We start from the raw sequence: 22,299 nt of genomic DNA on the forward strand, positions 1-22,299 counted from the left end.
GATAATGCTTAAGTATATAGTGTCTTTAGCCTATGGATTCTATTCTTTTGTTCTTAAATAAGTTTAAAAATAACTCTGTATTGATAGACACGTAACAGATACCAGAAAAATACCTGCTGTACACAGAAGCAGTCTGTCTCAGTGCTTCAAACATAACCATTCAAACCTTTGCAAATTATACTATTCTATCAGTGAAAAAGTAGATATTTTTTCCTCAGAACATGCATATTTTATGAATGTAGAAGATTGGCATGTCTATATGTAAGAAAATCATTCCTTATGAAAGCTTGGCTTTAAATACATCTTTCTTCTCTTTGACATCTGGGCATAAGGCTGAGGAAGAGTGAGGCTTTCTTTTAATTTTCTGTAAAGTATGTTGCTTTCCTCTGGCAACTTGCTGATTTCAGTCTTATGGTAAATTTCTTAAATGTCACTTGTATTGATGAATTAATAAATTATATATATATGTAGGTGTGATTTTTCAGCATTTAGTTTTGAGATGTAATGTATGTGTTAGAATACATAAATACAAAGAGACTACATTAAGAGGAAATTTTATTGCTACAATATGGTATTTTAAAAGGACTTACACAGGCATCTAGGGATAGTTGAAAGGGGAGAATTTTTGTACCATAGAAAAGAATGTAAGGATAGAACTCTCCCATTGTTTCCAGCAGCAGAGATGTGCTCTTTCTCAGCTTTAAATCCAATATCAACAAACTTGGTTAAGCCATTAAAATCCACAGAGGTTTGGTATTCTTCATGTTGCTAGGAATCCCAGAATGTACACATTCTTAAAACAATATATTTATTCCATTGTTTTCCTGTGAAAAACATGTTAAGAAGCCTAAAATAGAGAAAAAAGGCCTAAACTGTGGCTTCCAGCCACGGAGACAAAGTCTTGCATGAGGCAGAATGCAATTAGGAATTTGCAATACAATGATGCTTAATGCCTTCCCAATCTGCAGGCTAATCAGGATGGTGCAGATCATTTATTCTGCAGCCTGATGTAGCTTATAATTGCTACCTTTGGGCAACCTTGTCCAGTCGTCTGCAATGTCTCCTTTCCTTACTCCTCTTTCAGGACATGGCTGTTGAATCAGGGAATAGTCCTGAATTCCAAAATTGTGACTGTGACCTTGACTCTCTGTTTGAGGGTAAATTCTCCTTTTAGTCAAGACTACAGTGATATATTGCATTCTGGGTTTTAATATTTATAAAACCCTTAGACAAAAGGTGCTGAGGTGCTGCATATTGCAAATTACAGTTATAAGACTTTTCCCTGAAGCCCGTTTTTTCAGTTAATGTGATCAAGAGGATTTTAGTTGAATTACCATTTGGTCTGTACATTATTATTAATATATATCAAGAAAAATATCCTAGCTTGTTTTGCCTATTTTCATAAGGATTTAAACTGTTCTAAGCTGTATTAAAGAAGGCAAAATCAGAATAATTCATTTTCCTCATAGTTGTGGTGAGGTCCTGAAGCATGCTAGCTTAATACACTTTAAAATTCCTTGCTTATACATTAAATCAGAATATAGAGAGTTTGTAGCAAAGGAAAAAAAAAAAAAGAGATTGGATAGAAAATGCTTTAGCTCTGACTCATGATCATGAGTGTTCAGTTCAGAAATCTGAACTGGGGTTTGCCTAAATGTCAGAGGATGTTGCTTGCACGTAGGATTCAACTTTCGATGTTTTCCTCTTGCTGTTTTCACTGTATTCCTTTGGGTTACCTTTGCCCTACAAAAGGCTCTTGGTTACTACATGCTGTAGTATACGTGAACAGCAAATTAAAGGCAGAGGAACACAACTACAGCACAACAGTCTATTTTAGTACCCAGTGAAACTGGGCTAAAGGTTACAGCTGGTTAGCAAATATTTTGGCAGCACATATAAAAGAGCAAAAGGAAATCCAGAGTGCTGAGCTTTGCATTATCAAAGGCTTTTCAATCTGTATTAATTTTTAAACACCATAAATTGCTTGACTTGAACATACAGGCATAAAATAACATTCATCATGTTTTTTAAAACGAAGGCTTGAAACAAGGAGATGCTGACACAGATCTTTTGAATGCAACTCCACTGTTACATACCTTAAATGAAGAAAATTTACTTTTGAGCTATTTCATATCAAGGCAGCTGAATACCTTGTCTGGAAATATAAAATAGGATGAACCAATTTATTCCTGTCACTCCTCCTACATGTGGTTCATCAGAAACAGGATAATATTCTTTTAGGGCTTGACTTTACAGACCAGTTGTCTTAAATTGCCCTACTTGAATAATACTGACAGGATTTAATTCAAAGGAATGTAACAAAAAAAAAAGCAGAAAGATGGGCAGACGTGTAGTGCAGAAAATGGCAGTTGGAGCAGAGGGACCACATGAGTTCCCCTCTCCTGATGAGCATCACCAGCATCCGAATTGAAATCTGTCCCCTAATCTGACAGCCTAAGTACACCTTGTGTACGAAATCTGAAGTGCAAAGCTTTGCCAGTATGGATGAGTATTCAAATGGGCCTTGAGCTGGCCTGGTATTCTGGGCTGACACTCCTGCCAAGGCAGGACTTCAGTCCTGAGTGTGTCCTACAGAATGGGAAGGCCATCCTGCCCACCTTGCAAAGCCAGGCTTGAGGCACTTCTAAGCCTGGCCAAACATCTTATGCTCAGTTTATGGGGTGGAGTGTTTCACTGCCAGTGAAATACATAAGACTTTACAATAGCTCATGGAACATGTGTTCATTACTAGTTTGATATTTGCTGGACACTGTGTTTTAGTCAAGTCAAGTTTTCCTTAAAGAGTACTATGTAGAGATGACTCACAGAAGGCTGGGCAGATTGTAGAACTTTGTTTATGTCTGAAGAACAGGGATTTTCAGGGTAAATTTAGTGTTGTTTCCTGTTTCTCAGAATTCCAGTGGACTTTGAGCAGTGCAGTATGTGACTTGGCATGCTGTGCTTCCAGAAACTCTAATGCATATTTGCTCTGGTTCTTCCAGCAATCCTGTGTATCTCACTCTCCTGATGCTGGGAAAAGAGGCAGGAGAGGTTACAGCTGAAAAGTGCATGATGTTGTTTTGAACACATTTTTGGAAGATGGAGCAATATTCTGAACTTCCTCACCAGTTTAGTCTCTCTCCAACTGAATTAATGCCAGGGACTGACAGCAGAAGTGCTTGATGCAAAAGAACCAGCATTTGAGGTTTTTCTCAAAACAGAATAAAAGCATTTTACACAAGAAGTTCTAAGCTATTTAAAACATAATTCCTTTCACCTTCCAAAAAGATTTTCTCATAATTACATCATATACTCTTCAGCCACTCCATAAAACATAAGGCAACTGCAGAAGGGATTGCAGTGAGACTGAATAAATAGGATCTGTAGGTCAAACGACACAAAAGATGTATGCTACAGCATGAATTCAGCAGGTATTTTCTTCTACATGTATCTTTGAAAGTTACTTCCTTAAAGAGGCTCAGCACAGAGTCCATACCTAGTTATTATCATCACCATGTTTTTACTTTGTTTCCTGACTTTAGGAAGCATGAGCAGTGAAAAATACTCAACAGCACCCAGGATGGTTTCAAAGCAAGGCATGGCAAAAAACAGTTTTCCCTGAAGATCTATTTGCTTGCGGCAGCAGGTCATACAATTGTTTTTTTTATCCTTTGTATCTTTTTAAATTAATTTACCAGGAAATTTAAGTATTTTGACAGGTTAAACTCTGTTCCAGGACTTTCTTCTGAATGAAGTGCACAGACAATAACTAAAGAAATCCATACACTGGTATAAAAACATATTTTCCATCAGAAGTGGTAGAAAAGGCCAGTCTTTCCTTTGTATCTGTAGCAAAAATAAATATCCTGATCAGAAAAAATGGTGCATAAATAGTTAAACAGAAATTTATCTAAACCATCAGCTACTACAGGGTGGATCTGACAAGGCATTTCGACTTTTGAGGATTACAGCAGTCTTGCTTTTCATCTCACAGTAGTAAAACCAGTACCAAGTAGGTACAAAGGATAAAATTTCAAAAGATGTAGTTTTGAGGGCTCAAAACCTTTGTGAGGACAGTGTAAGTGTTAAGCTTCTGAATCAGAGGCTAACTTGGAATTATAGTGGTGCAGAGGGATGGCCACACAGAAGTGCTAAATTCACATGAATCCTTCATGAGATGAATCAAATGGCACAAAGGATGCCTTACTGTGCTGAGCATTAGAGGTACAGAAAAAATGTACAACTCAAGCTCCTTCCTGTCCTTGTGGAACCCTCCAGCCCTGTCCCAGCAGAGAAGTCAATGGTGCAGCCCATATTTCTCAGAGTGTAGAGCCTGCAGTGGTACTGGGCTTACAGTGGAGGGAAGAACACTCTGGGGGGTTCCTAATAAAACAGCTAAGAGATTCTAGCTCTTAGAAAGTTTTTCTCCTGAAAGTTGACCATGCTTATTCTGTTGTATCAGAACTCAGCCAGAACATTTTGCTCTTTTAAAGCAAATAAATTCTCTTCTAGTTGATGTGATTGCTATAAGAATTGTGTATCAGCTTTACTAGAACTCTACATATGCTTAACAATTAAGTGACCAAAAGAAACAAGATACCATTCTGGATGCCATTGTCTATAAATCAGAAAACTGAGATTACAGGAAAATGCAGGCAAGCTGGCAAAGAAGTGGCAGGGTCTCCCTCTTTTGCTGCCTTCAAAGTGAGATCAGGTGTTTCCTGGAAGATATTATTCACCCAGAGAGAAGTCTTTGCGCTCAGCAGAGGCCAATATCCTGTGGCTGATGTACAGAAGCTTGAATGAGTTTATTTACTAGTCCTTAAACTCAATGTGAAACTGAAAAAAGGCAAGGGAAAGCAAAGACAGCAATGAAGAGAGGAAAGGGATAGAACATTTCCAGACTTATAAATCAGAAACAAATCCTTTGTTGGCAACAGCTTTACATCAGTGTAACAGCAGAACAAGACCTACAGACAGCTGTGTTAAAACAGACTTGCAAGGGAAAGTATAGTCTTTCTCAAATCTGAGGCTCTTCAGAGGCTTTCTGGAAGAAAAAAAAAGTAAAAAAGTTATAATATGCAGCTGTAAAGGATTTTTTAGCTTTCATAGTATGTGAGGCGACTTAGTATATTTTTGGATGTGTATATGTAACTGTGTTGTATTTCTATGTTCTTCCCAGTATCACATGCTCTGTGAGTAATTTTTTTTTCCTGCTGCTGGTAGCTTATAAAACATTGATAGTAAAATACGTGAATAGTGCTGTAAATACTGCAAAAAGCATTCTAGTGCATGTTGCAGAGAACCAATAAACAGCCAACAATATATGGGTAATGTAAAATGACTGGCTGCTCTTCAACAGTGCTCTAGGAAAATTGTGATTTTCAGTTACGATCTGTTCAGTCAAATTAAAGTCTGATGACTGCCTCAAGATGTTCATTTATCACCCAAAATAAATCAAACTGAGAGAACAGGCAACAATATGCCATTGTATTCAAAGGCAACGCATCAGTACCTATGGGTAGAATTTCTAGCAGCAGTTAGATAAAAGTTGCTGGAAATAAGAGTATAACAATAGATCACATCAGGACAGGATATTATAGAATCTCAGCTTGGTTCATAAATATAAAATAATGAGCTACTGCTTTCATGGTCTTACCTGCCAAATGTATTAAAAAACTTTAAGGAATGGTATTGTCACCAGTTACAGCTGAAGATTTGGTAAAAAAAAAATTAAATCAGTTGAACTGAAATGGGTTCACTGGTGGTTTGGTGGCTTTTTTTTTTTTTTTTTTTTTTTATGTATGCAGCATTGAAAACAAAGAAAAAGAAAAGAAAGATAATAGAGCATGTAATGCTCATTTTCAGATTTTCTACCTGTAGAAGGTGTGGTTCAGTCCTGTGTGCATGCACTGTTTTTGGGCTCTCCATCCACGAGAGTGTATTAAGCACTGGCCTTGCCCAAGGAACACTGAGCAGGGAAAAATATCATCATCACATCCTACATAGCACAGCTGAGCATGCTATCCCCTCTGAACACAGCAAAGATGTCCAGGATGGTATAGACTTCCACCAGACAGGAAAATAGCAGTTGGTGATGGCCTGCAGACTTTCATTACATCCACAGACACAGCAGATTTACTAACACACACCACACTGCTGTGCCATGGATCTCAAGGAGTCGGGCAGAAATGGCATTCAAAAAAAAATACCCATACATTTCTAGACTTGGAAAATGGAAAGAGAAGCAGGTGTGATACCTCTCCAGCACTGAGCAGTTTCTGAGATGGAACCATGAAAGCAATCTTTTGTGTCCAGAAATCAGCACCAGGAGGGGCTCACGATGCACATCCAGAACTATTAAGGCTTGGCAAAACTGAGTTTGATGGTGCATCTGCCATGCTTTTAGTGCATCAGAAAATCACAGAGATTCATTTGGTGTTGGCACAACTTTTGAAGGACAGTGAAGGAGATCCAGAAGCTGAATGGACTCCAGAAACCATCTAGGGAGGTGGGTTTTGCTGCCCTTGAATCTGGAGATACCTGGAGCTTTTTGCCACCTCTGTTGTCCTTTGGCAATGTCACAAGCTGTGGCTTGCTGTAATAGAGTGATCAGAGCGTAGATGCTGTAAGGTAGCAGCAGGCAGTGATCCTACAGGTCCTGTAGTTCTGTGCAGGAGCAAGAGACATCTTTCAAAGGAGACAGAAGAGCTTGCATGATTGCAGTTGTGGCCTTGAGGACTTCATCCTTGGCAAAGCAGAAACGTGTCTGTGGCAAACTAAGGGAACTGCAGACACAGACAAGGCACTGCAGCCCGGGGCCTCCTTACCGTGGTCCTGGGAATGGTACTGATGTGAGTTAGTTCTGCCTGCTTGTCTTGCAGCACTGCAGATCCATGAAAGAAACAGCTGAACAGGTAAATATCAGATTTCCATGTGGCTCAGATATGTGCATAATGTAAAAGGCCATTGTTAATGGTGCATTTCCAAACTTTATTACAGAATTCATAAGATTCAAATGCTTGCTTTCATATCTTCCATTCAGTAAAAAATAATAATTAAAAAAGTAAAAAAATAGTGAGTTCTTTTAGGCAGGTATTAAGAATGTGCCTTTTTCCTCTTACAAACCAAAAATAACAAAAATTACTTTAAATATCCTTTGGCAAGACGCAAATTTACAGAAGGTGGAATTGGGAGTTCTAAGTCAGCCAAGAGATGCTCCTTTCCAAGCTGAAACTGCTGCCAGTGCGAAGAACAAGGTGAGCCAGATTTTGTTTACTACCTGGAATAGTACAGCAGGGAAACCACAGGCAGAGGTGTTCACTCACTGGTAACACAGCTGCTTCACAGGCCCTCTTGTGCTTCTCATGTGCTGCCAGGGCCACCCCAGTGATTTTTGTGAGCCCTGCTCCTTGGGCAGACACCTGCACCAGTTCAATCTCCTGGTTTTGAGCTCCAGTGTTTGTAGTGAGGGGATGACAGGGCCAAACTACACTATTTACTCCTAATTTCTACGCTTACTTAGCTATGACATAAATGAAAGTGTTGATGTGGATTAAGTGCTTGAGTTTAAATAATTCATTTGAGAAACCCTAAATAAATGAGTCAAAGAAAAGGAGAGAACAATTTAATTTTAAATTTTAAAGCAAATTTATGAAACACTAGCCATTTCAGAACTATCGAAGTTCCCATCAATTTCAAAACCATAAAATCATTCATGCTTTAATACAAATTTCTATTAGAACAATATTTTGTAAACATATTTTGTGAGAAAACTGTGAAATTCTGCAGTAAGATTTTCTGATCTTCCTTTTGCTCATTTTTTGTACTTCTGGCAAATTAAAGAAGTCATTATGGTGTAATAGAAAAGGATATAATTTTGGACTGGGTAACAATTAAAATGAATGAGGCTAATGAACTGTATCTCAAACACTGCTTTTATATTCAGAAATGTTGTTTGGTTCAGATGCAATTTTTTGCCTCTATTATATGTATCACACTTTCAGACAAACAAAAATATAGAAATCTCTATCAGTAATATACAGACAAAATCACAGTAGTTATGTGCAAAATGTGAATGTTTGAGGATAGGACTTGTTCTTGTTGACTTTTAATTCATTGCTAACTAACTGCCCCAGCTCTATGTGCCTGTTTTGATTAATGCAGAACCATCTTGTCTACATGTGTCTGAAATTCTGCATATTGTAAATTGTGCAGAAAAGAATACGCCTAAATATTTAAACCATTGAATCTGAGCTTCACTTATTTGTGACTATTTTGTTTAACGATAGAAAAAAAAATTATAAGAAAGTTACAAGATTTTAGGGAATAAAATTTTAAAAAGGGTGAGGTTTTGAGAATGAATATCTCCAACAACATTCATAAAAATAACTTCAAATGTTTGGCATCTCTGGGTCGCCCAGATGAAATTTCAGGGATAGAGCTCTGCTGTTATACCAAAAAGTACTTGAACACAGATCCTCAGAAGTATTTAGAAATAGTTGTCTTGTATTCTGTTCAGGCACTGGTCCTTCCAAAGGCTGACAGCACCAAGCTGCTGAATTACAGAGCAGATGTGTGAGAGCTGAAGCCAATGCTGAGCAAAATGACTTTGTTCTGGCAACTTGCCTGACTTTAACCTTGCTGTGCATGACCCAGCTCCAATACCAAAGCTCATTCAGGCACACAGAACTACTTTTTCCCAAAGGTGACTTACAAGAAAACTGTAGGTATAACAGAAAACTGTTCTTCTCAACAATTATTTCTCAAAATGCATGGCCAGCACCTGTTTGGCAGTCCTGAAAGGGTCTAAAGTGGGTTGGTCAAACATCATGTGGCAGCAGTTCTCTCTCACGGTAGCAGCAGCTGCTGCATTAACAAGTGAGGACAGCCTAAGACAGTGGTTGCAGGATTGATAACCACCTTAAATTGCTGACAGCAGTTTATTTTCTCCAAGGCAAAGGAGTGAATATGAACACTTGTAGCCAATTATAAACTCTTCTCTCTTGACTGATATGGAGCTTCTAAGCTGCTGGAAAGTCTAATTGAAGGTAAATGAGATCAGCCAAATGGAGCTGACTGCATAAACCAAATGTCTAGATATTCCAAGATTCTTTTGTTGAGTTTAAACAGTCTATTCTCTGCATTTGTTCTGACAGTGACATGTGAAATTAATCCAGCACTTCTCACAACTTCTTTTACTCTCACAAAAGACAGACACATTTCCTGTATCATATCCTCTAGAATATTTTCAAGTACTAACCATCAACTAATTGTTTACAGTTTTATTATGTTTCACCTTCTTGCTCTGTTTCATTATAAAGCTTGATGTTCTACAATGCCTTTTGAAGATTTGGTCTATAAGCAGTTGTGGTAGTCTCCTTCAATTATGTGGTCTTCTGTAATTTGCTTTTCTCAACAAAATTCTTCAAAAGGGGTAGGTTGCATTGTCACAAATGCAAGAGAGGAAACAGAAGGAGGAATGGAGGGAACGAATTAACAGTAATCATAACCTGTGATTTTTAGTGTACCTTTTGACTACAGCTGATTCCAAAATTCTGCCAAAAATCAACTTGCATACAGAGTGTGAAATATTTTCCATCCAAAATGTATAAAGGATCTGTTAGACTTGAATTCATTTGAGAAAATTGCAGTAAACTGCAATGCAAGCAAAAGGGAGGAAAAAAATTAACTTAAGGAGAGTGAGGAAAATGGGTTATGCACATTCTGTTTGATCAGACTACTCATACTGGAGACTGACCCTTGTACAGCTATTTTACAATCGTTCTACTTCAGTAGGATGAAGATAAATTAAAAACTGCCTTTCTTTTCACTGGTACACCAGAAAGTAGATAAACGCAACCCTTGACAACAGATCTAGTGATAAGAAGCAGTTTTAATGAAAACTTCATTAAACAGTATCGAACTTTGACTGCACTATCAATTCTAATCTTTCAACTCTTGTCTATGTTTGGTTTTTCAATATTGGCATTTGCTAGAAAAACCTATTATGAACCTAGCCAATAAAATCATACTACAAGTATATTTGTGTTCCTGAAATTGCAAGGCTGCATGCAGGCCTCAGTTCTCATTTGTCAGAAAGAAATGGGCTAAACTTCTGAAAGTATGAGAATTATTTAAAGTATAAGAAAAGTGAAAGCCAAGGAACTAGGTCTTTTATGTCTATCAGCTATATTCAGAATTGAGTCTAGTCACTCTGAGGAGAAGTACCTGCAACATCTCCAGTGTGGTCAGACTCCCATTTACCTGGAGGAGATTGCCCCCATCAGCAGCACATCAGTGGCAATTTCTCTGATTCTTCATCAATTTTGATATGATTTGGCATCACAGGAAGTAGACAAACACCTGTCAGTGCAGATCGTGTCCTAAGAGGCAGAAGATTGGAGCAACACATCTCAACTGTGTTGGTCTCATTTACAGTTAATTAGTGTCTCTAGCACATTCATTACAGGACATCACTCTGTGGTGAGGATGATTTGTTTATGTCTTCTTGGCAAAATACATCCCACAGAATAAGAAACTCTGGATTAAAGGACCCATTGCCGTCTTTCATTTCATTTTCTCTTCTGTGTTTCTTGGACTGTACTAATACTGCTTCAAACCTGTACTTCTAGTGGCTCAGTAGCAGTGAATATGACCTCAGATTCCCAAGTCTTGTGGCATGTAAACAGTATATCCTGACACGGACCAATCACTCACGTCCACCTTTTACTTTTGTGAGATGAAGAAGCTCCTCACTGTCTGTCCTCAGCTCCAGGAAATGCTGCCCACTATGCCTTCAATGCCTGTGAGATGAGTTCATAGCTGGAGCAAATTCTGCTGGGATGCTGGGCACTTCTACCTTGTGAAGTCTGCAGCTTGGCTACCTTTCCTTTTTCATAAAGCAACTTGAAGTGCAGTGTCAGTATGCTGTGCTTAGAGGCTCAGCAATGGTGTCAGTTAGGACTGACACTGGGAAGAATGGTCTCACAAAGAAGTTGCATTTCTGGCTCTTTTCTCCCTTTTTTTTTTTTTTTGTTTGGGTTTTTCTTTTTTTTTTTTTTTTGGCTCCTAAATGGTCACAGAAGCAGAGATTGGCAGTGCCTGTTCTCCTCTCTTTTATTGCTGTTATGTTGCACATTTAAGGCAGAAGGCCCTCCCTGGCTGTGTGATTGGGACTGTGCTCTAGCCCTTACTGTGCTAAAAGATTTGGCACTGTGTGTGTGGAGGCAGCTTTGCAGAAGCCTCAGAGAAAAGCTTCCCACCAGCAGCATCTGTGGAGATAGAAATAGCCACTGCATTAGATTCATTAAGATCTAAAGAAATGCAATAACTGGACCCTAATTAGCCATCTACACCCAAATGTTAAACATGGTAGGTTTTCAAATGGATCCCTAGCAGAGTCATTTGTTTGCCAGCTTATTGGACTCTGGATCTTACACTAGGCACTGGTGATGTCACATTAAATTAACTAACCGCTAAATTAATGCCAGGGAATCTTGACAGGAGACAGAACATGATTGTCCATACAATTAAGATATTAGAAATAACCTGGAATGGCTTAGGCTTAGGGCTTTCTCTGGCTTTTTCCCAATAAACTGCCAAGTAGCTTGGGTTTTAACACAAGCAAGAGAGAATTCTTCACCATTTTGGTTGTAAACATCTTATTTTGCAGTATGAAACAGTGTGACTGTTGGCCATTTTATATCAGTTATCTTCGGGGCCAAAGAATGGTACTAAGCATATTTAAACTATGATTTCAGACAAAATTGTGTGGGAGTCTACAAAAAATGACAGAGTCCCTGCAAAAGGGTGAGTGCACTTCTGAGGTCAACAGGTTAAATTTTGAGAGAAGAAGGAAACAACATGTATAATGAACTGAGGATCTGACCTGACATCCTTGTGTGATAAGTCCTGCACAGCCAGCCTCTGCAGGCTGGAGGGATTTGTGAGTGAATTAAGGCTTTCATGTTTCTTCAGGTGTTGCTGTCACAACCTCACCATGTACAAGTCCAACACACCTTCAGGACATACAGTTTGCTCTAACACAGCTGTACAAGTACACTTCGGCTTCTTAATTTTGGAACAGGTCTGCTCTGTGATGTCCTGGGCCAGCTCTGTTGCTAAGTTAATGGGAAATTTTCCAGCTGCAAAATTATGAGTATGTTCTTCTTATTCACAAGTTCCCTGATTCCTTTTGCACCTCATGCTGCTCCATTCTGAGCATCTGGCCTGGTGACAGAACAACTAGCCAAGAAATGAGGATGCCAGCATGTCTCAGTGCTATGTGAGGAAGAGTGTCTATGCACAGTGAGGCATGATGGGCTACTACGACCTTCTAGGATGCCTTTTCAGAGCTATCAGGCTGTGTTCAAACTGGTGAGCCTGGGTCCATTCTACCTGCAAGGACAGAGAGAGAGTAGGTACAGAAGTGAAAGAGAAAAGAGTTTGTGTGTGTACGTCAAAATGCACAGTACTCTTTACAGCAATTTGAAAAAGTGGATGCTATTCAAAAAAATGTTTGTTTCAACCAAAATAGACAAAAATATTAAAATATGCAATTTGGCTCTGCATCTCTGTAGTGGATGTGAAATTGAGTAACAAGCCAACTTTTCTCATCTCTATAGACCAATACATTTCCAGGGACATATTAAAAAGGTATATAAACATGGCTATATTTCAATTTTGCTTTTTTTCAGCTGAATTCCAATCAATTATGTATTCTATTTTGTATCAATGCAGTTTATAATCCCTGTATTTGGTGATACCGGAAGCTTAAGTCCTCTTCTTCTGAATACTTGAGAAACAAAAGTAAAAAAAAATTCCAAGTATTCATATGCCTTCTGAGAAAGATGCAAAAGATGCAGCTTGCTGAAAGAAGTTTGTGCAGCTTGTTGCATATGGATCCAAAGAAAAATGGGTTTCAATTATGTGCTAAGATAAACATAAAATGACAAATGTTAAAATGTCTGTGTTTTCATGTGAGTGTAGCACTGCATTGGACATGAATTGGACTGAATAAAGAGAAATTTGTAACTTTCAGCCTTTGAAAACTGGCACTTAACAGTAAATGCACAAAGATGTGCTAACGATTTAGAAATGCAGTGGTCTTCAGTGTTTTTGCCATGCAGTTTGTAGGTACAAGTATGTATTTTCCCTGCTTTTGCTGATGTTTCCAGCAAAGTTCCAGCATTATTCAGAAGTACGCTCCATGTGGTCTAGAAATCAGTAGTTACCCTTTGCTTTCAGTGTTATCTCATCCAATACTTTAAACGGTCTACAGAGCTGATGATTTTCAGTGGTGAAAAAAATTGTTTCTTGTCCCTTCTGTGCACAGAAGCCAGCAGCTCTAAGGCCCTATGTATCTTTTGCAGGCTACATACCATATGAATTTCCATTCCCCTGCCAACTCTCACTCTGCCATTTAATTCTTCATCAATACCTTAGCTCCTCTTGGTTTTGATAGATGAGCCTTGTATTCCTGCTGAGCTGTTTGGCTTGGAGGAATATTTGAAGAGTGAAATGAATAAAAAAAGTAAGTGATGACACTGCTTGGAAGCAGCTAACAAACTAAACAGGTTTTGATAAGTAACTTTTGCATGGCAAAGTTTTTTTACTTCACATAGTAAAGGTTCACATAGTAAAATTTCTTTAATGCAAACCTCTTTTATAAACTCCCTTCAAAATTTGACAGTATAGGTATGCAAAAAATTTTTTTGAGATAAATAGTGAATAATTAGAGTTACTAACAGTTCCATGAAGGAAACATTTCTGAAAAATGTTAATACATCCATTACAAAATACTACTCAGGGAAGTTTGGTCTTCTCATGGGGAGCCATATGGTCAAACTAATACACACTTCCCTTAAAAAAAAGAGTGATTTATACTTTCTGTAAAAAAATTGGAATGAAATGTTAGTTGTGGATGGGTAATAAGACTAATTTTGAGATTAGCTCAGTTGGTTAGAGCATGGTGCTAATAATGACAAGGTTGTGAGCTCAATCCCTTCATGTCTCATTCGCTTAAGAGCTGAACTCAGTGATCCTTCTGGGTGCCTTTAAACTCAGATTATTCTGGGATTCTGTGATTTATGAAAAGGTGCAAAATCTGCTTTTTCAGAGGCTTGTGGGGAGAGACTACTCAACCCTCATGTGCCAAAATTGTACCTTTCTGCATATGCATTTGGAAAGATGCTTTCACTCAAATTGTTCCTATCTCTCTAAACATTGTCAGAGTACCCATATAATCATACAAAGCACACAGCCCTGAAGCAATGCTGTAGAACTTATAGTGCCACACTACTCTTACAGAAGCTTAAGTGGCAAGGAAAAATAAAAAAAATTGTCATAAAAGTGTGTGGAAGAAAATATCCAAAACAAGTCCCCAGAAAGATTGGCACCAGGCTCACAGTTGTTCCAAGAAAGGAAAGAGTAGCTAAGTCTATTAAGGTAAGGTAAACTTTGTTTAGTGAATAATTAACAGGTCAGCGTCAAAGTGTAACTCAATATAGATTGTTTGTTTTTCTTTTTGTGACAGTGACATTTTGCTTTTAATGTCCAATAAAGGGTTATATCAGGTAATCCTGGCATGGTAAGGTGGGAGATTTATCCATTTAATCAGTCATACTGATATAATTTTTAATTCCAAGTTACTTTCTGATAAGTATTCATGTTTCATGGGATCACAATTCAGTACTGTGTCTATTTAATAGTTATGCATACACAAATGTTATGTTAACATTATTGTTAAAGTCACAGTCATTCAAAGGGCTGGAAAAACACATTTTGTAAAGGTGTTTTTAAAAAGTTGGTGATTGTGTACTATTTATTTCATAGGACCCTTGCCTCTTTTTGCATAAAGTATGGAGATGAACTGAGTTTGTTATATTCAAGAGGCTACAGCATGTATTTAATAGGACTACTTCCATATTCACGACAGAATTTGAGTAGTGATGCAGCCAAGGCTTCCAGGGAGAAAAGAACGGGTCAGTGGTTAAGGCAATTGAATGCTGTCTTGGAAGCTAAATTGTAACCTTGCCCATGAGTTTGTAATTGATGCTTTGTGAGTTACTCAGTCATAGGGGCCACTAAGCAAGTTTTTTCAATGTCTGATTGAGAATCTGATTTATCAACGCACTGAATACTTAAATCTGGATCTGAAGTAAAGGACAGGTGTAAGTGGGTAAATTAAGTATGGCATGAAGAGGTTATAAAAAAAAAAAAAAAGTCCTAAACTGCTTTCACATGAGACATGCAAGATTTGTGGATAATTTTATCTTAGCTCCTTTGGATCTCAAAATTCCCTCTTGTTAGCTGAAGATAATAGCATGCCTTGGTTTTGTAGCAATACTTTAAAAAATTGTGCCAGTATTTTAGAAACAGTCTGCCAGAATGACCATGCAAGAAAAAACACTGGAGAAACCTGCAGTTCTATATTCAGAGGATTCTGTATTCTTACTAGAAGAAAATACAATAGATAGGATATAATAACAGATTGAGTGAGAGAAATAGTGGACAATTTCTCATTAAATAAGCCCTACCTATTCCAGTGCATTAAACAGAGCTCCAAAACAAAAGTGGTAAATGACCATGTATGCTAAATGATAAAGCCAAATTATACACATGCAGCAGTGAAGCAATTGAAAATTTTATAGAACTGGTGTTTCCCAGCTCCTGAGTACCTTGGCACAGCTCTGAAATGGACAGATGTTTGTGAGGTTTGCAAGAGAGATACTTATGTCTGTTTTCTCATCAAATACAAAGCCTATAACATGGGCATGTTATAGCCTAAACAGCTTTTCTGATAATGTACTTGACAAACCAATGAGTATATTAAACCAGGATTTTAAAGCTGAAAGACAAAAGCAGATACAATAAATGGTAAGGTTACTAGTTCTGTCTAGGACACAGTGCTATCACTACAAATGCCCACCCTCACAGCCCAAGAAGATGATTTCCTATGGCTCTTTGGGAAGAAGCTTCCTCTATTTTGGGAATGGATCTGACAACTCAACAGAGTGCTCAGTGTGAGGACATTTATGGTGACAAAAACAAATGGGGTGTTGCAGAAGTTTATTGGGGTGTTGCAGAAGTTTATTGCCCTTGAACAGAACAAGACTGAAGATGGAAATTGATTACTAAGGCAGGAAAAAAGGTGACTGATACAACGAACTAACAGCTAACAGAATTAGCAAGCTAATACATTTAGGTATCCATAAAAAAGAAGCTGCAACAGTGAGTACTACTACTCTTACAGTGCTTTTTGACACAGCAGGAAAAATGTATGGGGTAACTGGTGATAGTGCTTGGTGTGAACTCATCTGCAAAGTATTTCCTGTGTCAGTCATGATGATTTCTCAGTGATGAGCCTTCAATCTTTGCTCAGGAGAGACCACCATGCTGTTAAGACTCTGACAGCACATCAGCAAAAAGGCCTATGAAAATGCACTCTGCTTACCTGTTACAAATGCTGTGTGGGTATTGTTTTAGAGCTGGCTTCTCAGCAGTGTGGTTTACAGCCTTATAAATATACTAGGAGGTATTATGAGCCACGTACTTATCATTTGAGATGGAATGCGCTACTCAAGTAGATGTGACGGTAACATGGTATCACACACGCTACACCTCTGTGTTCTTACCCACAGCTCCTGCTAGGAAAAAAAAAGACAAAAAGTTTTGTTATGGAGCAGGAGCAAACCAAATAGCCAATTTTCTGTTGACAATTCTGAAAGGTGAGGACACACTTTTGGACTAGTTTTGCCATGCAATATGATTACAAGAATGAAAAGGAGCTGTGCATTTATCTTGGGAAGGTAAAAGTAGTTTTGTGATCAATCTTGGATTTTGTTCTAATTTTACCAGGACTACATGATCACAGGTTTTGCTCATTGACATGAAAGTGGAGATTATTCCTTTGGCTTCACTAAAGTTAGTTTATATGCATAGCCACGTCCGCGTTTCTGAACAAAAAGTTTTACCCGAACAGGCGCCTGTCTGCTTCACCCCGCTCTTCCCACTCCCCATGGGGAAGAGAATGCTTAACGCAGCAGCTCCCAGTCCCTCCTGAGGCACTCCAGAGAAGCGCTGGGGATGAGAGCAGCAGTAAGGACTGAGGGTGCCGGTGCAGGGCTGTCCCGGGCCGACCCGGCCGGCTGCGGCCGAGGCCGAGGCCTCCTTCCCCCGCCGCCGCCTCGCCCGCGTCCCGCCTGTGCCGCCGCCCCCGGGCGGGGGGAGCCGCCTGCCGCGGCCCATAAAGGGCGGCCGGGGCCCGCCGGCGCTGCCAGCGGAGCAGGGTCCCTTTTCTGCCTCTCGACCGCCGCTGTCCCTGGGACACGCAGGTGAGCCGCAGGGCCGGGCCAGCGGCACCGCTCCCCGCGCCGGGCGCATCCTTCCCCCCGGCACTGCGCATCCTTTCCCCCGCAGGCTCGCCCCGGAGAAAGCCGGATTCCCCTGGAGTCGCTGCCATGGCCTCCGTCCCCTCCGCCGGCTGCCTCCTGGCCAAGAACCAGTACTACAGGAGTGAGTGCTCGGCGGGGCCGGGAGCTGCGTGTTGTCCCCGAACACCCCCCGCCCTCCATTTCCCCTCTTCCTTTCCTTCTGCCTGGGGAGCGCCTCTGGAGGAGGGAGGCTGAGCCTCCCGAGCCTCTCCCGAGACAGTGGCCGAGTTGTCTTTGCCTAATAGCTTTTAATTTATTGGAGAGTTTTTCCTATCACAGAACTTTAGTTTAAATGACCATCTGCTTCTAGCTATTAATTTACCTTTTTGGGGTTTTTTTAATGGTTCTGTTTGGAACTATTTATTTTGGTTATCATATACATATATAATTAAATATATGCATATATATATTTAATTATAAAACATGACCTAGAAAAAGTCCTAGCCTAGGAAGTTTCTACCTGTACTTCCTATTTACTTCATATTTACTTTGCAAATTTAGACACAATACAAAGTCAATTTGGATTTTTATTTCTTTATGCGTGAAATAAACACTGCTTTGAGAGTACATGTGGTGTAGTGGGATTCCTAGGTCCAGGATGGACACTAGTGTGAGTGTAGCATTTACCTGTGTCACAGGGAAAAGTAGAACAATTGGGTTGTTGTGGACTTGAATGTTCAAGGATGTACTTGCTTGTCTTGATAGCAGTGTGGCCATGATCTTAAATTTTGTCAGTGATTTCAGTGAAAGTTATGCAGACAGATCTCAGTATACTTTTAAAGGAAGTGTAAGTAGAGTGAGAAAGAAACTGATAAAAAAATTCTTATGAAAACCACTGTAGTAGAGCAGTGTATATAATAAGAAGTTACACTCTGTAGCTCAGTGGAATTGTTTCCTCTGAGGTAGCAGCATGACTGAAAAACTCCTGACACTCCTGAACAACAGTGCACTCTCTCAAAGCATCTTTTTTTCATTACGTGCGTCTCTGTTTTCCGTGAGCAGCAAGACTGAACTCAGAATCCAGCGTTTCTTCCAGCTCTTCCTGCTGTTTGGATGCTGTGAACGTCACAGAGCAGGACAAAGCATTGCATGGTATTGTTCCCTTCTTTGAAACACTTTTCAGTTTTTCCTGTTACTCATCCAGTGTCTAATGTTGTGGGCTTTTCTCCTTTGGCAGGGTTACCAGAGTTAGTTGATAAATATTGGTGGATAAAAAGCTTTTTCCATAGCGAACCCTCTCCACCAACTGTTGGAAGAAAAACACTCTCAGCAAGCAGGTGAGTCCTGTTTTTAAAACGGTGGGGATTACTCGCTTGCTCTGCTTTCCTTTTGGTAAAAGTGTTAGTAAACAAGTCATGATCAGCTAAAGCCATCTGGTGGGGTGCAATGCTGTTTTGATGATTTAAGTCAACTGTACATCAAGTGTAAGGCTATAGAACCTCTCCATGTTTTCATTTTAACAAATTAACTCATATGCTACTTCACATTATGCAGGTGGTAGTGCCTAATACTGTTTCACAGTTATGGTGATGTTTATTTAATCATCTACCCATAGAACTTGCACAACCATATATACTGTTTGGCCATTTTATTTTATGTTAAAAAAATGAAATGAATGCATTCAAAAATATTTAGCCAAATATTTTACATCAAATATCTTTGAGGTAAATACAATGAAAATTCCATTTATAACCTTTTTATGTATATTTCTGCAGTACCAACAGTTGAAAAGGACAGCGTGATGGCTTTTCTGACTGAGATGCTACATAAAGACTTGTTTTTCCAAGAGGCTTGGGGTCTTCCTAATGTCTGGGTTCAGCTGCAAGAAGAAAACAAAACCTTTAGGAGAGTGGAAAAGTGTATTTTCAAAATATTTGTCAGTAGCTAAAATGATATTGCTTAATGGACATATCCATGGCCTACCATGTTCTTTCCAGATTTGCAATAATTTGTGATGTTTCTCTAATGGAAGTTTCAAGGACTAAACATCCTGATGACTTACTTGAATAATTAGAGAAAAGTGACAGTAAAAATAAGACGTCATAGGTTTAGGAGGAAGATGCGTGATTCAGTTAAGTTGCCTTCAAGATACCAGCTCTATAGGCAGTCACACTGATGTAAACAGGATGCAGATCTATAATCCAGAGTAGGACTGCTGTGTGGAATTTTTATCCAGTATTTATGTACCAGTTACAGGGGTAAGTTTACAAGAATGCTTGTCAATAACTTTTTTTTTTTTTCTAGAAAGCCCGATTATATGAACAAGCAATAATCAGTTTGGTTTCTTTGATCAAGCAGAGTGCATAGATCCCAACTTCTACAAGTACCCATGTACCACTTTCATTCCTACCTATGGATGCTGGTATTTGAGGACAGAATAGAGGAGATGCACAAGAAACCTGTAATCCTAATAGAAACTGACCTCTTCCAAGGGGAAGAGCAGCCTTAATCAGTTGATACTTCTAGTTAATTTTAGATTTCTTCTGCCTGCTTTGTTGTGGCTTAAAGATCTACTTGTTCCTAAGTGACTAATTCTATCAATATTCTGCTGTCTGTCATACTAGTTATGAGGGCTAGATCTGGCAAAGGATTCCGCTCAAAGTAATCACATTCATGTTGTTATCCAAATGTACCTTTGCCATGCTCTTGAAAGGTACTATAACATTGCAGTGCTGAAGACTAAATGAAGCTAATTAGTATAACGATTGTTTATTCTACTGGCCATGACTGAAATGCATCAAGGATTATGGAAAATAGCAAGTATTTGGTTGGATGATAACATTTGTGACAAGTATCTATGCAACTTTTTGATGTACTATCACTGCTGGATATTTGTTCATCACTGGATGAACTAACAGTAGCAAACATTTATGTAGCCAGCATCTTTTCATTATAGATTAATGGTTGTCATGGTTATGCATAACTCCAAGGTGTATGAAGTGGCTGCTTCAGGGAGTTTACAGTCTTGATGGAGGCAATAAATGCATGGCAGATGACTGCAGAAAAGAGCACTGTTCTGAAAACATGATTTCAAGGGTCTTTAATTGACTTGTGTCTACTGCTATTGTATAGTTTCATCTTTGTTCTCTGAGTGTACAGAATGACCTTTTTTATACTAAGATTTTTTTCTTAATAAAGATTTAATCAGTATTTTGTCTGACGTATTTTTGGCCTCCAAAAGCAAACTGGTGTTCCATGTTGCCTGGGGTGGAGTTGCTGTGTGGGTTTGGGTTTTCTTTTTTTAATGTGTATTTATTTTTCCTTTTTAAAACAAAGTATTTGAAAAATTTAAAACCCCCTGGAAAGCCTATGTTCTATGTGCATCATGTTCCTCCTTTAGTCACTTCAAGGTCTGATGTGACTTGGAAAAGGAGTGCAAGCTAGGAAAAAGTCCCTAACAGCTTTTGCTATAAGATCATGTTGTAAAGGAAGAGAGAAAGACAACACCATAGTTGCAAGAAGGTGACTGTGACTCTCTTTGAAGATGCTTGAAATGATAGAAGAAAGAAATGCTGTTATACTAGCCTTGTATAATTATACATATGAAATACCAATTTCAAGAAACACCGTGGAAAAGAAGTCACAAGTTCCCTTATTACTCATTGAGATTAAACTGCTTCTGTCCTTTACAGAGCCCAAATTTGGGGTGCAGAACAGGCTCAAAGAGCTGATAAGCTGTTAAAACCCACACTACCCCCCCAAACCAAAACACAGTTATTTTTCAGGGAGTGGTGAGGGGAGGAAGGCTGCATGTTGTTCACTTTCATCTGCTTAGGCCCCATGAACAACTTGTTTTTGTAATGACATAAGTGTGATAGAAATCTCTGCTCCAGAGGGGTGTCCTCATGCCAGCCCCATCCTCTTCTACTGTGATCAGCTCAGCATTTGGGCAGCACTCCTGCCAACCCATAGTGATTCGTGCCAGTTCTTCAAAGTGTGCAATGAACCAGCTCCATTAACTAATACCTAATGTTGCTATAACAAACTCCTGAGAGGATATGGGTAAATGGGACATGAAAGTGCTTGCAAACAAAGGGCTGCAGTTTTTGCATCTCAGCAACAGGGAAATGTTAGTTTTCTTGATTTAAATACTAATTCAATGCACTTTTGAGGGGAGGGGAAAGCCAAAATTTAATTGATTTAAAGAGAAGCTGAGATAAATAGGAAGGGGAAGCTATATTGTATAGTTTAAATGCTGCTTAGAATAAGGAAAACAGGAAAATAGTATGATTTCATATGCCAGTCTAGGTACGAATGTTTGATCAATGATTAATTGTAATAGAAAAGAAATGCTTTTTTGCTTTTTGCTGTTATAAAGTCTATAAGTAGAGGTCTATTTTGAGTTAATCTCTATATTGTTATCCATCTGGAAAAAAATGTATTGGACACAAGAGTTGTGCCAGCATGTAAATACTAACTTAGATCCAACTGTCATAGCCAAATTAAGAATGGAGAGCTGGCCTTGAGAAAGATTTTTTTTTTCTTTACCTCAAGCACATATATAGCAATGATGCTTAATAACAGACTTCCATTTCTTTCCTAAAAATAAATTTAAGTCATAGTATCCTGGTACTAGCAGTATCCTGTTTAAAAGTGAAAATAGAAGAAAATTCTTGTATCATTTGTTTTTGGTTCAAGAAGGACAAAATCTTCCTGTTCTGCATATTTGGAGAGAGAAATTCATAATAAGGATTTTTTTTCCCCAGTTGTTATTTGGAAGAAATACTGTAAAGTTACATTTCTTTCCTTGAGTTTCCTTGCCTGTATATGAGGTAAGCAATACTGCATATTGTGGATTCACAATAGCAAGGATTAACTCTAAAGACTGTAGCTATTGCAGTGAAATGGGATTTTTTTTTTGTAA

At 38.8% G+C, this 22,299-nt stretch overlaps 1 protein-coding gene and 1 long non-coding RNA gene across 8 annotated transcripts; one reads left to right on the top strand and one right to left on the bottom strand.

Annotated features, from left to right (window-relative positions):
* Nucleotides 1-5,057: 5,057 nt before the first annotated feature.
* On the bottom strand, nucleotides 5,058-17,108 carry LOC131575674 (uncharacterized). Of its 6 annotated transcripts, none has more exons than XR_009276835.1 (5): nucleotides 16,977-17,108; nucleotides 16,457-16,649; nucleotides 11,891-12,399; nucleotides 10,231-11,273; nucleotides 5,059-9,657 (listed from the first exon to the last, which is right to left on the bottom strand). It is a non-coding gene; the product is annotated as an uncharacterized LOC131575674 (long non-coding RNA). The 6 variants fall into 6 exon arrangements; XR_009276833.1 differs by having other exon boundaries at nucleotides 5,060-9,657; nucleotides 10,267-11,273; XR_009276834.1 differs by lacking the exon at nucleotides 11,891-12,399 and adding an exon at nucleotides 15,681-15,850 and having other exon boundaries at nucleotides 5,058-11,273.
* On the top strand, nucleotides 17,089-20,585 carry PPDPFL (pancreatic progenitor cell differentiation and proliferation factor like). 2 transcript variants are annotated; one of them, XM_058831459.1, is made up of 5 exons: nucleotides 17,202-17,336; nucleotides 17,422-17,517; nucleotides 18,438-18,527; nucleotides 18,613-18,712; nucleotides 19,151-20,585. In XM_058831459.1, exons 2-5 carry the CDS (start codon nucleotides 17,463-17,465, stop codon nucleotides 19,161-19,163), a joined length of 258 nt encoding a protein of 85 aa, XP_058687442.1. In that variant the 5' UTR covers nucleotides 17,202-17,336; nucleotides 17,422-17,462; the 3' UTR covers nucleotides 19,164-20,585. The 2 variants fall into 2 exon arrangements, with proteins under 2 accessions (XP_058687441.1, XP_058687442.1); XM_058831458.1 differs by lacking the exons at nucleotides 17,422-17,517; nucleotides 19,151-20,585 and having other exon boundaries at nucleotides 17,089-17,336; nucleotides 18,613-18,660.
* The last annotated feature ends 1,714 nt before the right edge of the window (nucleotides 20,586-22,299 follow it).

This window comes from Poecile atricapillus, chromosome 2 (assembly GCF_030490865.1).
Source record: "Poecile atricapillus isolate bPoeAtr1 chromosome 2, bPoeAtr1.hap1, whole genome shotgun sequence".
Classification (NCBI taxonomy): domain Eukaryota; kingdom Metazoa; phylum Chordata; class Aves; order Passeriformes; family Paridae; genus Poecile; species Poecile atricapillus.

Excerpts from the sequence above, each read along its gene's own strand:
- PPDPFL (XM_058831458.1), top strand. The coding sequence starts at position 17,089 with ATGAGAGCAGCAGTAAGGACTGAGGGTGCCGGTGCAGGGCTGTCCCGG. Across the intron at positions 17,337-18,437 it reads GCTGTCCCTGGGACACGCAG|CAAGACTGAACTCAGAATCC; the intron begins GTGAGCCGCAGG and ends TTCCGTGAGCAG.